Source organism: Sarcophilus harrisii, chromosome 2, assembly GCF_902635505.1.
Source record: "Sarcophilus harrisii chromosome 2, mSarHar1.11, whole genome shotgun sequence".
Taxonomy (NCBI): domain Eukaryota; kingdom Metazoa; phylum Chordata; class Mammalia; order Dasyuromorphia; family Dasyuridae; genus Sarcophilus; species Sarcophilus harrisii.
The window spans coordinates 589,027,684-589,043,168 of record NC_045427.1 but is presented as its reverse complement, the minus strand read 5'-3'; the positions used below and the strand labels follow the sequence as shown (position 1 = coordinate 589,043,168).

The 15,485-nt window shown below is 39.0% G+C and overlaps 1 protein-coding gene across 2 annotated transcripts in view; it reads left to right on the top strand.

The window, feature by feature from the left end:
• The first annotated feature begins 451 nt into the window (after positions 1-451).
• ALDH18A1 (aldehyde dehydrogenase 18 family member A1) overlaps positions 452-15,485 on the top strand; it is a 55,961-nt gene continuing 40,927 nt past the window's right edge. For both annotated transcript variants that reach the window (XM_031956152.1, XM_031956151.1), the window contains exons 1-2: positions 452-530; positions 14,341-14,474. In XM_031956152.1, coding sequence (XP_031812012.1) covers positions 14,384-14,474 — 91 coding nt within the window. In that variant the 5' untranslated portion in view covers positions 452-530; positions 14,341-14,383. The remainder of the gene's footprint in view (positions 531-14,340; positions 14,475-15,485) is intronic.

Genomic DNA, 15,485 nt, shown 5'->3' with positions numbered 1-15,485 from the left:
GGGAATTGAGTCTCCCTAGGAAACTGTAGCGATCTCTGCAGTTGTCGCCCAGGGAGAAGTCGTTGGGATGCCGTGCTGGTGGATGAAAAGAGAAATAGGTCCCCCGACATGGGAAGAGCGGGACCCGGGTATTCTCTTCATGTCCACTAAGGCTCCGACCCCCGGAGCCAAAGGTTCACTGGTCCTGTCCGCAGCCTGAAAAAGAAAGGGCCGCCGGAGTCCAGAGACCCCGAAAGGCCGGGGGCGGGGGGAGACAAGGGCGGGAGGAGACAAGGGTGGAGCGCGCCACGTGGAGAGTCGTGCATTCTCAGAAAACGGCTACGTTGGCGCCGCAGCCGCTCACGCCGCATCCCCACTCGGCCTGCGCCGCTGGCGTAAGCCTGGCCAGGGGCGGGACGTCGCGGCCGGGGGCGGGGCAGTCCGGCCGCGCGCTAAGAATCGCGGCTCTACGTGGACTCGGAGCAGACGGAGCCTGCGCCCCGAGGTATCCTTCAGTCCCTCTTTGGGGCGGCCTGCGGCTGGGGAGGCAGGTAAGCAGGCTGGTTCGGGGAGAGGAGCCGGGCCCGGGCCGCGGGGGCGCGTGCGGCGGGGCGGGGGGGTAGCGGAGGAGCAGAGATCCCGGGGAGGCACAGGGCCGGGGGGCTCAGCCGCGGGGACCATGTGCGGCGATCGGGTGGGCGAGAGCGCCCGGGGACCGCCGGCCGCCGCCTCCTCCATCCTCTGCAGCGCCGCGGCCGCCCTCAGCCCTGGGCCCGGCACAGGGGGCAGCTCCCCGGGCCGTCCCGCCGGCGGCCTGGCCCTGCTTAGTGACCGCCCCGTGCATTCTCCTGAGACCCCTCCGAGTGTGGATGCGTGCGGGGGCCGGGGGAGTCGGAAACGGGCCCGACATCTGGAGCGCGCGGCTGGCTGCTGACCGCTGCCCCGCGCAGCCCGCCGCTCAGAACGCATTTCTTAAAGGGAGCGGCAGATGCCGAGGGCCAGAGGGGAGCGGCAGATGCCGAGGGCCAGCGGCACCGGCTAACGGGGCTGTCACGTTTGTCTGGTGGGCATTTGTGTACCGCACTCTCGGAGAAGTTTTCTTGGCTAAGAGACGGGGTGGTGGCCACTTCCTTCCCTGATGAGTTAGGCTACCAGGTTGCGTGACTTGTCCAAAGTCATACAGCTAGTGTCGGACGCTGGATCCGAACTCGGGTCAGGACCTGTGTTCTATCCGCTGTGGATCCACCTTCTGCCTCCTTTTAAAAAAGCCTGCAGCGCCTGAGATTCTCCGGCAGTCTCCCATCCAAGAACTGAGCAGGTAACTCGGCGATCTTAGCCTTCATGGTCGGACTGGATCAGGACTCATTCAGAGTGGTATTGCCTGGCCCATAGCAGGTGCTTGCTGAGTGACTCATTGCCACCTATGATATTGAAATAGAATTATCAAAAACATGTAAAAATCTTGGCTGAAAAAGGACCGTTATATTGAAATATAGTCATCGATATATATGTTTAAGTAGTTGCTAAAGGAAATAAATTATATTGAAATATACTTATCAAACTACACACACACACACACACATACACACACACACACACACACACACACACACCCGCACCTCTAACTGTTAAAAAAAAAAAAAAAGACTCCAAGAGTACATGGAAAGGATACAGAGAAGAGAAGGCACTAAGGAGAATAGAGAGAAAGAGGTAGGGAGGGAAGGAAGAAATAGCTTCTGGGAATTGGTGGAATTTGAGTCGAGTCTTAGAGAAATCCGGGAAACTAAGGTAGAAGGGGAAGGGAAAGATATGGGGAGATAACATGGAGATGGGAGGATCTAGTTATCTATTCCAGAAACTTCCCGCAGGCTGGGGAAAATGATTTGGGGCATTGAGCTTGTGTGATAAACCTTGGCTACCTTTTGTTGGCTATTTTGTGAGGCTTCTAATGAGTGTTTTTATGAAAAGGTTTGGAGTGAAGTTTAATGCTTTGTTTAAATGACTAAGATAAGGACCGTTTTGAATTCCTAAAGAATAGAATTGAGAAATAGTCAGTTTAGTCAAAATATCAAAAACTATTTTCTCTAAGTAAACTGAGTGCAAAATACCTTTTGTTCTAAGGAACCAATTATTTGCTTTAGAATTTAAACATTCTCTTCCTTTTTAGAGCTGGAGCTAGAAGGTCACTCTATACCAGTGATTCTCTGTGAAGGTTTTCTGGAGGCAGCCTTAGTCTCACTTGAAATAAATAATTACTCCAAAATCGCAGCCAGTTGATAAAAATGCAAAAAGATTCCAACAGTTCTCAAACTTTTGTTTTCAGTATCTTTATCCTATTAAAATTTATTGAGGATCTCTCCAGTGTTTTTGTTTATCTGGATTATATTTATAGATATTTACCATATTGGAAATAAAAACTATTTTTGAATTTGTCGACCCTCTAAAAGGGTTTCAGAGATTCCCCAGGATTTTCTAGACCATACTCTGAGAACCACTGCCTATACAATACAAAGAGCGTCCTTTTACAACTGAAGGAACTGAGACTCAGGAAAAGACTGGTCTTGAAGGGCCAACTCCAAGCTCAGGTTCCAACAAACCTCCTCTTTTACCACTCAGTCTACTAACTATATTTCATTGAGAAAAGTTCAGGAGTTCAGTCTGTCAGAACATAATATATTGGCTGGTGCAAGTTGTAGATGGGCTTTTGATTTGGCCTTGACTATATTCTGGTTTGGTAGTTCTGGTTCACTGCTTTGGGCAGTGAACCTCCCTGTGGCTTATTTATTAATGTGATTTTATTTTTGTTTCAATGATGAAAATGCACTTTTCCTACCTTTCACTTCTTCCCCTGAAAAAGAGAGAGAAAAGCAAACTCTATGTAACAAATATGTATAATCACACAAAACAAGTTCTGGCATTGTCTGTGACTTACTTTATTTAGCTGAAAAGTGGACATAAGAAGCAGTGTCATCTGAGGCAGTGGCTTGAAGGTCTTATTTTGGAACCAGATACCATGGTCTGATCTACCTGGGCAATTCCTTTAAGGACTCTGTTCTATAGACCTGCAGGATGACAAATTTCAGTTTCAATAAACAGTTACAATTGCAAAATTGGTAGAGGTTATCAAGAAATCCTTCATTGATGAAATCAAAAGACTTCATCTCATCCCACCTTCCAAAAATCTGTGGTAATGCTTGTCATTTAGCACCCATTTATTAGCTGGCTGTGCAGAGAGCATCAAGCGAGATGGGGGTATACAAATAGAAAGCATGCTCCTTGCACTCGGGGAAAGCTTATATTTTGGGAAGGCCTTGGGACATTCAGGTGTGTTCCCAAATCCATAGTACTAAATGGTCACTGTGATACAGAATAGAAGAGCCGAAGAAGGGTCAAAAGTGCTCTTCAAGGCTTGAAGACCCCTGGATGTCATTTTTGTGTGCCCAGCACAGTGTATTTATTTTTTATTTTTTTTAAATCACAGACACTATGTATTGAGAAGGACTTCACAAGTCATCTAGACAAACCCATATGGAAATAAGGATTTTCTCTGTGACATCCCTAAGAATTAGTCTGTCAGTCTTCTCTTGGTGTTTTCAGGCAAGGAAGAATACAGTACCATGCCATTTTTGGACAATCTGTTTAACGAATTGCCTTGAGGAAAGAAAGAACTTCTATGTGAGGGTGGTTGATCAGGGACAGTTTGTGGAGAGCTGATTTTAGAACTGGAACTTGAAAAGTAGCTAGGATTCCAAGAGATAGCTGAAATTTGGAAGGGAAGAGTAGGGTGGAGGGGGAATATATAGAATATGGGTAGAACTGTTTGACTAGAGCTTAGCACCTATAAAATAATCAGTTTGAGATTAGGTTGGAAAGATAAGAAAGTAGTCAGCCTTGAATGGGTTTGAGCTGGGCCATGGAGGGAAAAAAAGCATTTAAACTTATAGAGAGAATGTTTAAGTATAGAATATGCCAGAAGCAATAAAAAAGTTGAAATTATTTTAGTGGGGGACTCCTGTTAAGAAGTAAATTGAGTATTTACAGTGAGACTAAATTATGAAGGACTTTGAAAGTTTGTCTCATAGGAGTTTAAACTTGATACAGTAAGCAATAGGCATCAATTATAGGTTCTAGATCAAGTGGGATGTTGTGAAGAAGATACTGTTGTTTTGTTTTGTTTATTCCAGCTCTTAGTAGACTGCTTGACACAGAGTAGGTACATAATATTTGTTTATTGATTTAGAATTTGAAGGGTTCTTAGAGATGTAGGTTAGCTCTTTCACTTTATAAATGAGGTAATTCAGGTCTGGGGAAGTTAAATGATTCACCAAATGTGAAAATGGAATAAAGAGCAGAGAACTTTGCTGCCTTATAAAGGATAATTAATGTACAAAATTCAGAAAAATACAAGAAGACTTGTATGAGGATGAAGAGCAACGAAAGCAGAAACAAAAAATAATACAAAGTCAATTTGGATGGAAAAGCAACAAAATTCAGTTGTAACTGTGAAAGTTAAGAGTACATTTCTTATCTACAAAATTACTATTTGGGAGATGGGGGTGGGGAGAAGAATATGAATAAGATATGTTCCCCCACTCTCAATTATCTGGAAGAAAATAAGATAAAAACATACTGCAGAGCAGAACATGGTATCAAAAGTACAAAGAAATCATAGTGGGAGTCTAAGAGAGATCCTGGTAGAAATAGGATAGGTAACTCAGGGAAAGCTTCCTGAAGGAGGTGGCATTTGATTCAATAGGGTTTTAATATAAACGTAAAGGATAGCATGTGGAAAACACAGAGACACCTAGATTCTCAAAAATGATGGGAGTGCTCTGTGCCATTGGCACTGAACATCTGACTGAAACATATTATCCAATTCACTTAATGATTACTGAATAAATTGCTTTTAGAGCCATCACGGAGCTCAATAAACAATTCCCCAGAAGATTTTATCATCCAGGACACTGTTTCTTAATACTTCTAGGTGTTTAAAAGACCTCCAATTTTTTTAAAATTTTGTTTCAATCCAAGCATTTTTTATTAAGTGCTTGTATAGCAAGGTACTATGCCAGAACTGGGAATACAAAGATGATCTTTGTCTTCTGAGAGAACCCTGACAGAAGAATAAATGGGAATGAAAGGGAACAAATAAAGTGACTTGGGAAAGCTTAAACAGAGGAAAACCAGAATCAGTACCAGGAGAAGGGTCAGGAAGGTGTAGAGTATAGAAAAGAATCCAGTCCTCTAGACTGTTCAGAAGACTTGAGTGCAAATTCTACATCTTGACTTGTAGTCCTGGGCAGGTCACTTGCCCTTTTACTGTTTCAGGGAACTCTTTTCAGAGTTTCTCTTAAAGAACAAACAAGTCCCTATCTGCTTTGGAAAAAGGATTTTTTCATTTGAAGTTCCTTCAAGGTGAAGTTATAGGTCTGATAAAAAAAACAAATCAGCAAAGGAATGGAAGAGGTGATGAGCCACAATGAAGAGGAATGTGTATAACAGGAACAGAAGGGAAGCCCGGACAAATGTATGAAGTTTGAAAACAACTGTACATGATTAGTTTCTCAGTGGACTAGGTTAGGTTCAAAGGACAAAACAGTCGATAACTTTAATGTTAGTGTTTGACAAACCCAAAGACCCCAGCTTTTGGGATAAGAACTCATTGTTTGACAAAAATTGCTGGGAAAATTGGAAACTAGTATGGCAGAGACTAATCATTGACCCACACTTAACACCATACACCAAGATAAGGTCAAAATGGGTTCATGACGTAGGCTTAAAGAATGAGATTATAAATAAATTAGAGGAACACAGAATAATTACCTCTCAAACCTGTGGAAGAGGAAGGAATTTATGACCAAAGAAGAACTAGAGATCATTACTGATCACAAAATAGAAAATTTTGATTATATCAAATTGAAAAGGTTTTGTACAAACAAAACTGATACAGAGAAGATTAGAAGGGAAGCAATAAACTGGGAAAATATTTTTACAGTCAAAGATTCTAATAAAGGCCTCATTTCTAAAATATATAGAGAATTGACTCTAATTTATAAGAAATCAAGCCATTCTTCAGTTGATAAATGGTCAAAAGATATGAACAGACAATTCTCAGACAAAGAAATTGAAACTATTTCTAGCCATATGAAAAGATGCTCCAAATCACTATTGATCAGAGAAATGCAAATTAAGACAACTCTGAGATACCACTACACACCTGTCAGACTGGCTAGAATGACAGGGAAAAATAATGTGGAATGTTGGAGGGGATGTGGGAAAACAGGGACACTAATACATTGTTGATGGAATTGTGAATATATCCAACCGTTCTGGAGAGCAGTTTGGAAATATGTTCAAAAAGTTATCTAACTGTGCATACCCTTTGATCCAGCAGTGTTACTACTGGGATTGTATCCCAAAGAGATTATAAAGAAGGGAAAGGGACCTGTATGTGCAAGAATGTTTGTGGCAGCCCCTCTTTGATGGGGAAAACTGGAAACTGAGTGGATGCCCATCAATTGGAGAATGGCTGAATAAATTGTGGTATATAAATATTATGGAATATTATTGTTCGGTAAGAAATGACCAGCAGGATGATTTCAGAAAGGCCTAGAGAGACTTACATGAACTGATGTTGAGTGAAATGAGCAGGACCAGGAGATCATTATATACTTCAACAACAATACTATATGATGATCAATTCTGATGGATCTGGCCATCTTCAGCAATGAGATAAACCAAATCAGTTCCAATAGAGCAGTAATGAACTGAACCAGCTACACCCAGCGAAAGAACTCTAGGAGATGACTAAGAATCATTACATAGAATTCCTAATCCCTATATTTTTGCCCACCTGCATTTTTGATTTCCTTCACAGGCTAATTGTACAATATTTCAGAGGCCAATTCTTTTGTACAGCAAAATAACGATTTGGACATGTATACTTATTTTGTATTTAATTTATACTTTAACATATTTAACATGTATTTGGTCATCCTGCCATTTAGGGGAGGGGGTGGGGGAAAGGAGGGGAAAAATTGGAACAAAAGTTTGTCAATTGTCAATGCTGTAAAATTACCCATGCATATAACTTGTAAATAAAAAGCTATTAAAATTTTAAAAAAAGAAAATAACTGGACATGATCAGGTAATAACTAGGAGTTTGATTTAGTTATGAGGGAGAGTATATGAAGAGCATTATAAGAAATCATACTAAAAAGTTAAATTGGTGCCAGTTGAAGAGAACCTGAAAAGTCAGAGTAAAGATTTGTATTATATTGTAAGATATGGGAAATTGATTCACATCTTTAAGCTGGGGATCTACATATTTGAAGGACTTTTTAGGATATTACTGGAAGGAAAAACTAAAGAGGTAGGAGATTTGTTATTTAGGAGAGCTAATCAAGGGCTATTACCACTTGCCATTTTCTGTTGTGTTTTTCGTAGTCCTTTAAAACTTTTTTTTTTCAAGTTAGTGGTCAAAGGTATATGAACTCACAATTTTCAAGGGAGAAATGCAGGTTGTCTCTAGCTATAAGAAAAATGTTTCAAACCACTAATAATTAAAGAAATGCAGATTTAAAGCTTGAGGTTCAACCTTATATTTATCAAACTGGCAAAATTGACAAAAAAGAATCCTTTTTTTTCTTACCCCCTTCTTCCTTTAAGGATGCTAACTTTTAAGTGTCATTTTTATACATTATATAACTTGAATGGACTTTTGAAAACCCATTCTTTCCCTTTTGTTTTTTTTTCTAGAACCTTGTTGTTATTTGTTTAAATCATTCATCCAAGTTACACATTCTAAATGGGTTTTTTCCATCTACTACATCTACATGTCATAATCTAGGCAATACATATATATATATATATATATATATATATATATATTAGTATATTTTGTTTTTTCAATGTGAACCAAGCCTTTTCACATTGTGTATTTCACTAAGAAAAATTTTCTTTTGTTTTTATACCCCAGATTCTTAACAAACTCAGTGCTTTGCAGAAGTAATTTGAATTTAGAGTGTTTTGAAATGAGTACTATTAGAACAATATTATCTGTCATAAATGCCCAACTCTAATGTCTTGTCAGGGTAGAGAGGTAATCCTGGTTTCTCAAAAGTTATGCACATGTACAAACTCTGGCAGCTTTTGAATAGCTGGAAAAGTTCTTATTTTCTTTTTTATAATTCTGTATTTTGTGTATACATGTCTACTAATAAGCATTTATTAAACACTTATAACATGCCAGGCCTTGTACTTAATTGTGAGGATAGAAACTTAAAATCAAAAATGGCTCCTGTCCTAAAGGCATTCAGCTTGATTGTAACAGGGGGAATTTCCCAGACTTAGCAATTATTTTTTCTTAATAATATTTAATTTTCCCCTCAATTATATGTAAAATCATTTTCTAACATTCATTTTTAATCTTGAGTTCCATATTCTCTCCCTTCCTCTGATCCTTTCTTTCCTCTAAGATGGTAAGCTATTTGATATAGGTTATATAGGTACAGTCCTGTAAAACATTTCCATATTAGTCATAAGGAAAGAAGGAATGCATTTTTTGGTCTGCATTCAGAATCCATCACTTCTTTCTTTAGAAGAGAATAATATTTTTCAGCATGAATCCTTTGGGAGTCTTTTGGATCATGCATTGCTGAGAATAGTTAAGTCATTCACAGTTCATGGTATAATATTGCTATTACTGTGTAAGGTATTTTCTTGGTTCTGCTCATTGTATCAGCTCATGTAAGTCATTCCTCAGGTTTTTCTAAAATCATACTACTCACCTTTTTTTTTTTTTTTTCTTTTTTGCTGAGGCAATTGGAGTTAAGTGACTTACCCAGAGTCACACAGCTAATGTCTGAGGCTGGATTTGAACTTAGGTCTTCCTGACCTCGGGGCCAATGCTGTATAAACTGTGCCATCCAGCTGCACCTTGCTTATCATTTTTTATAGCCTAATAGTATTCCATTACAATCACCTACCACAACTTGCTCAGCCATTCTCCATTAGATGGCATCCTCTCAATTTCTACTCCTTTGCCACCACAAAAAGATCTGCTATAAATACCCTTGTACAAATAAGTCCTTTCTCTATTATCTCCTCCTCCTTCCCAGACTCTTTGGGACATTGACTTAGTTGTGGAATTGCTGGATAAAAGTGTATTCACAGTTTTATTTTCCTTTGAGCATAGTTCCAAATTGTTCTCATTTTTTCACTTCCTCTCCAACATTTATCATGTTCTTTTTCTGTCTTATTAGCCACTCTGATAGGTGTGAGATAGTCCCTCAGAGTTGTTTTAATTTGTGTTTCTCTAATCAATAGTGATTTAGAGTATTTTTCCTATGACTGTAGATAGCTTTGATTTCTTTTTCTGAAAACTGCCTGTTTGATCACTTTTCAATTGGGTAATAACTTATATTCTTATAAATTTGACTCAGCAATTTGGAACTATGCTCAAAAAGTTATCAAACTATGCATACCCTTTGATCCAGCAGTGTTTCTATTGGGCCTATATCTCAAAGAGATCTTAAAGGAAAGAAAGGGATCCACATGTTCAAAAATGTTTGTAGCAGCCCTTTTCATGGTGGCAAGAAATTGGAAACTGAGTGGATGCCCATCAGTTGGAGAATGGCTGAATAAGTAATGGTATATGAAAGTTAGGGAATATTATTGTTCTGTAAAAAATGATCAGAAGGATGATTTTAGAGAGGTCTGGAGAGACTTACATGAACTGATGCTAAATGAAGTGAACAGAACCAGGATATCATTGTATTGGCAACATCAATATTATATGATGATCAATACGATGATGAATGTGACTCTTTCCAACAGTGAGATGACTGATGCCAGTTCCAATGACCTTGTGACAAAAAGAACCATCTAACCCAGAAAGAGGACTGTGGGAACTGAATGTGGATCAAAACATAACATTCTCACTCTTTTTGTTGTTGTTTGCTTGCATTCTTTTTTCTTATTCATTTACTTTCCTTTTTGATCTGATTTTTCTTGTTCAGCAAAAGAATTGTATAAATATGTTTACACATATTAGATTTAACATATATAACATCTATTGAATTGCTTGCCATCTAGGGGAGGAGGTGGGGAGGAGGGGAAAATATGAAATCCAAGGCTATGTAAGGGTCAATGTTGACAAATTATCCATTCATATGTTTTGAAAATAAAAAGCTTTAAAAATTAAAAAAAAATTGACTCAGTTCTCTACATATTTGAGAAATGAGGCTTTTATCAGAGCTGCTTGCTATAACTCTCCTCCCTCTCCCCCAGTTTTCTACTTTCCTTCCAATTTTGGTTGCATTGGCTTTCTTTGGGCAAAACCTTTTTAATTTAACATGAATTATCTATTTTACATTTTGTAAACAAGCTGGAAAGATTTTTTTTTTTAATAGCCTTTTATTTACAGGATATATACATGGGTAACTTTACAGCATTAACAATTGCCAAACCTCTTGTTCCAATTTTTCACCTCCCACCCCACCCCCACCCCCTCCCCCAGATGGCAGGATGACCAGTAGATGTTAAATATATTAAAATATAACTTAGATACACAATAAGTATATATGACCAAAACATTATTTTGCTGTACAAAAAGAACCAGACTCCGAACCATTGTACAATTAGCTTGTGAAGGAAATCAAAAATGCATGTGTGCATAAATATAGGGATTGGGAATTTAATGTAATGGTCTTTAGTCATCTCCCAGAGTTCTTTTTCTGGGCATAGCTAGTTCAGTTCATTACTGCTCCATTAGAAATGATTTGGTTGATCTAGATTTGCTGAGGATGGCCTGATCCATCAGAACTGGTCATCATCTAGTATTTTGTTGAAGTATATAATGATCTCCTGGTCCTGCTCATTTCACTCGGCATCAGTTAGATATAAGTCTCTCCAGGCCTTTCTGAAATCATCCTGTTGGTCATTTCTTACAGAACAGCAATATTCCATAATTTTCATATACCACAATTTATTCAGCCATTCTCCAACTGATGGACATCCATTCAGTTTCCAGTTTCTAGCCACTACAAAAAGGGCTGCCACAAACATTCGTGCACATACAGGTCCCTTTCCCTTCTTTATAATCTCTTTGGGATATAATCCCAGTAGTAACACTGCTGGATCAAAGGGTATGCACAGTTTGATAACTTTTTGAGCATAGTGCTGGAAAGATTTTGAATCTATTCCTGGTATGAACCATCTGTTATTTGAGCACCAACCTAGCCAGGTGAGGAGAACCTGATTTCTTTTAAGTTAGCTCCTTAAAGTGCTGAATGTTTTGATCACAATGCCTATCCTCTTTATACATATGCAGTCAAAAGGGTGCTTTTGGCATACTAAAAACCACAATTTGTAGACAAGACTACAAACTGTTGCTATTGTATGGAAGTTTTGTTTTCTGAATGAGTGCTCCTGGAGAAACTCAACCCCACCGAATTGACATTCTCCTTAAAAGAGAAGTCAGAAGATATAAAGACACAGAAAATGGGGAGCTTATAGTATCTTCTTTGAGAAATAAATAAGAAGCAAATTTTCTGTATTCTGAGACATCTGTTTTGTCTAGTTTATAACAATAAAATCCAAATGATCAAAAAGAAGATAATTGGAGGAGTACATGTACCAAGATGTATGGCAACATATGAATTAGTAGAGAAAAAGCCCTCAAACCAACTCAGCATATGGCTTTAATGCAAAGGTGGGCATTGTGGAAGTTGGTTCCCAAAATGTCAAAAAGTGACTTTCAGGATCAAGGAATAAGAGACTATGTACCCCAAGGTGATTAGATCACCTGTGGCTTGCTGGTGCTCATCTGTCCTGCCATCTGTTGAAAGTTGAGGTGAGCTGAAAAATTAGAATCCGGGGTGGCCACTTTTGCCTAGGATGGGGACCCTCCAGGTTCCTGTGTGGTTGGGCTGCTCAGCTTTGGCAGTCAGTATGTGTATACATGCTTCATGTGTGTGCTTAGATGTTCTGATCAAAAATACCATCTTTGAAAGTAAATTGTCTGGACTCTGTTTTGGATAGGGCTGAGAAGAGTGGGTGGATGGAAAGGGTTGGAATCACTGCATTTTGCCTCCTGAGGAATAGATGTCAGCCTGATTTTCCTCAGCCTCCGCTGCCCCATCAAATCCACCACAACCAAGAAAGAGAAGTCATTGCTGAATTAACCTTGGGAGACCCTTTTGTAGAGATCATAACCTCTTGAGAACATTCCAGGACTATGGTCCCCTTCCCACTGAGCCCTCTGGGTCTTGAACTGGAGTCCTGTTTTCCAAGCATCCTTTTCTCCATCCTTCCCACTGTCTCTCTCTTCCTCCTCTTTTCCCCAGGATATGACAAGGTGAATATGGAGGAAAGGGAGCTGACCTGAGCATGTAGCAGCTAGCTGAGGTTCATGACTGGCCAGCTAGCCTTCACAGCACATCAGGAACCACCCCCATCCCCCAATCCTGATAGATTTTATAGATTGTAAAAATGTGAACTTTTCCCAGGCTGTAGCTCACTTCTCTTTGCCAAAAATCAATGTTTTCCTTCCTTGGTTGAATGCTCAGCAATAGATAGAATGGGGAGCCTGTGACCCAGCCCCAAAGGGATTGTTGGGTATCACTATCACTTGGGTTCACTTATACATGTTTATTTATGTTATGATTATTTTACTTAAAGGTATAAGTAAATAAAATGCTTTGTTTTTAACCACACACACACACACACACACACACACACAAACATGCTACTCAAAAACCTAGAGCCTGTGTACCCTGAATATGTGTTTGACAATTGGAAGGTTTTATCATGACAGGCACAGATATCATAGAAAAAGAAATTGACCATATCTTCCTAGACACAGATGTTAATACTGTGCTGAGTCTTTTCAGCATCAGTAGACTCTGTTCAGTTAGATCATTAACAAAGTAAAGCAGAAAACAAAACCAATGGATTAGAAGAAGGAATAAAGGTGAGAAGAGACTATAATTATGGCACCTCCACCCCTAACCTGTTTAATGAACTGGTGACTCAAAGAAATGTGAAGGTTTAGTAGATAAAAAAATAGACACCAGAGTAATAAGTAATAATAATAATAAGTAATAATAACAATAATAAGTAATAAGTAATAGCCAAGAAACTACCTCTATAGGGCAATTAGGTGGTGCAGTGGATAGAGTACCAGCCTTGAAGTCAGGAGGACTCAAGTTCAAATCTGGCTTCAGACACTTAACACTTCTTAGTTTTGTCACCTTGGGCAAGTCACTTAGCCCCAATTGCCTCAGTAAAAGAGAAAGAAAGAAAAAAACTACCTCTACAAGCATGCCTATAAAACCTTATAGATCAGCAAGAGGATAGAAAATTAGAATGATATCATCATCCAGAATACTGAAAAGCCAGTAAAGGGCGAATAACTTGGTAGAAAGTTTGGAGTGAGATTTAGCCAAATTAGGACACTGAAAGCATTTGTGAAGTATGCATAGATAGAGGACAACATTTATATGTGAAAGAGCAGTTGGTATTTTTATGATTATCTATGTTCTTTTCATTGACAATAGTGGAATCATTACAACTGCCATCTTAATACCCAGTGTTCTATATAAGGAAGTAACAGTGACAGTCTCTTCTGTCTGCGTATATTTTGAGGTTCTATTTAGTCTTCTTCATTCTACTTTCTCCTTCCATTCATCTGCCTTTCTTGTTGCTGCCATGGTAGGTTTTATCACCTAGGGTTACTCGTCTAATAAAAATCTTCCTTATTAGTGAGAGAGTAAAATTAAAATTCTGTGGTGTAGCATTCAAAACTATTCATAATTTGGTGCCACCCAAAGACCTTCTAGCCTTTTTTCCTGCTTCATCTTTTTGAGATACTCTATGTTGTAGCCACATTGACTATTTATGTCTTCTATATGTGTCCTGACACTTTCCCTCTTCTTGCCCATTGCTATGATTTTCCTCGTCCTGCTTATTGAGTTACTACCCATCCTTGGTTTCTTATTTTTATAATTGTCTATACTCTTCTTTTTAGTCTTATTTTATTGATATCTTTTTTCATGATAGCACCATCATGCTTCAGATTTGGGCTGATAACCTCTCAGGTCTGCTTTAATTCTTATGATTTAATCATTCTTTAACCTGAATTTGCTTATTGGGGTTGGACCCATATGTGGGAGGAGTGGGCATGAAATATCTGATTCATTCTTTCTCATCTCCAAGACCTTGAGTGCTAGCACGATCTCTGGGATGGAGAAGAATGAAGCAGAAGGATGAAATGCTTGTCCCATAAAGAAGCTTAGGAGGAGACGACAACCTGTAACAAACTTTTGGTTTTGTTTTGTTTTGTTTTCCTTTATCTAAAAGAAAAAGAACCTGCAGATAACTTGATCAGTCTACACCTCTCAGAATGTTGAGTCACATCGTTAGCAACTCTGGCTTTAGGCCCTTCAGCCATTGCCTCCTCTCCTGGATCCGATCCACAGCTGTCTCCAGAACACGTATGTATCTTACCCTCAGAATCAGGTGAAGGTTTCAGGGAAAGAGGGAATAAGGAAGCGGGAGGGCAGGGTGCAGAAGGAAAAAAATCTTTTACCTTTGAATGTGACTTCTGAAGACCTCCTTGCTCTAATTCTGTTCCTTTTTTTTCATTTCTGATGGACTCCCTGTCAAATTCCCTACAACAGCTGCTTCAGATTACTTTCTCTAACACTTCTCCTATCTCCAGCGCTCTGTTTTGGGTCTTCTCTATGAATGAATGACCTTGTCTTTCACTTCACTGAGAAGATCGAAGTTATCTACAGGACCATAGAATTTGATTAGAATTGGAAGGAACTCCACCAATCATTTAGTCCAAACTACACCCTAAAAAGAATTCCTGTTTACATTATATATGATAAATAGTAATTTGGCCTCAACAAGCATTTTTAAAGATTTTGAAATCTAAACTCTCTCCCTCCTTTCCTCTTCTTCCCCCTCCTTGGAAAGGCAAGCAGTTTGATATAGGTTATACTTATGAAGTTATATAAAATATATTTCCATATTGGCCATGTTGCCAAAAAAAATACAAACCAGAAAAACAAACAAGAAAAAGAAAGTAAAAAAATTCCTTTTTTCTTCTGGATTCAGACTTTTTCAATTCTTTCTCTGAAAGTGGGTAACATTTTTCATTATAAGTTAGTTGGAATTGTCTTAGATCATTGAATTGCTAAGAATAGTTAAGTCATTCATAGTTGTTCTTCGTACATTATTGCTGTCACTGTGTACTTTCTTCTGATTCTGTTCACCTTGCAACAATTCATGTAAATCTTTCTGAGGTTTCTTGAAAATCATCCTTGACAATCATATACCATAACTTGTTCAGCCATTTCCCCCCAGAAGTATATCTCTAACCCTAATATTTTTCCTAAGTTCCAATCCCATATCTCCAATGCTAGACATATGGATGTCCTACTAATACTTCAAACTCAAAATGTCCATAACTGAACTTCCAACTTTCAGTCACATAAGCT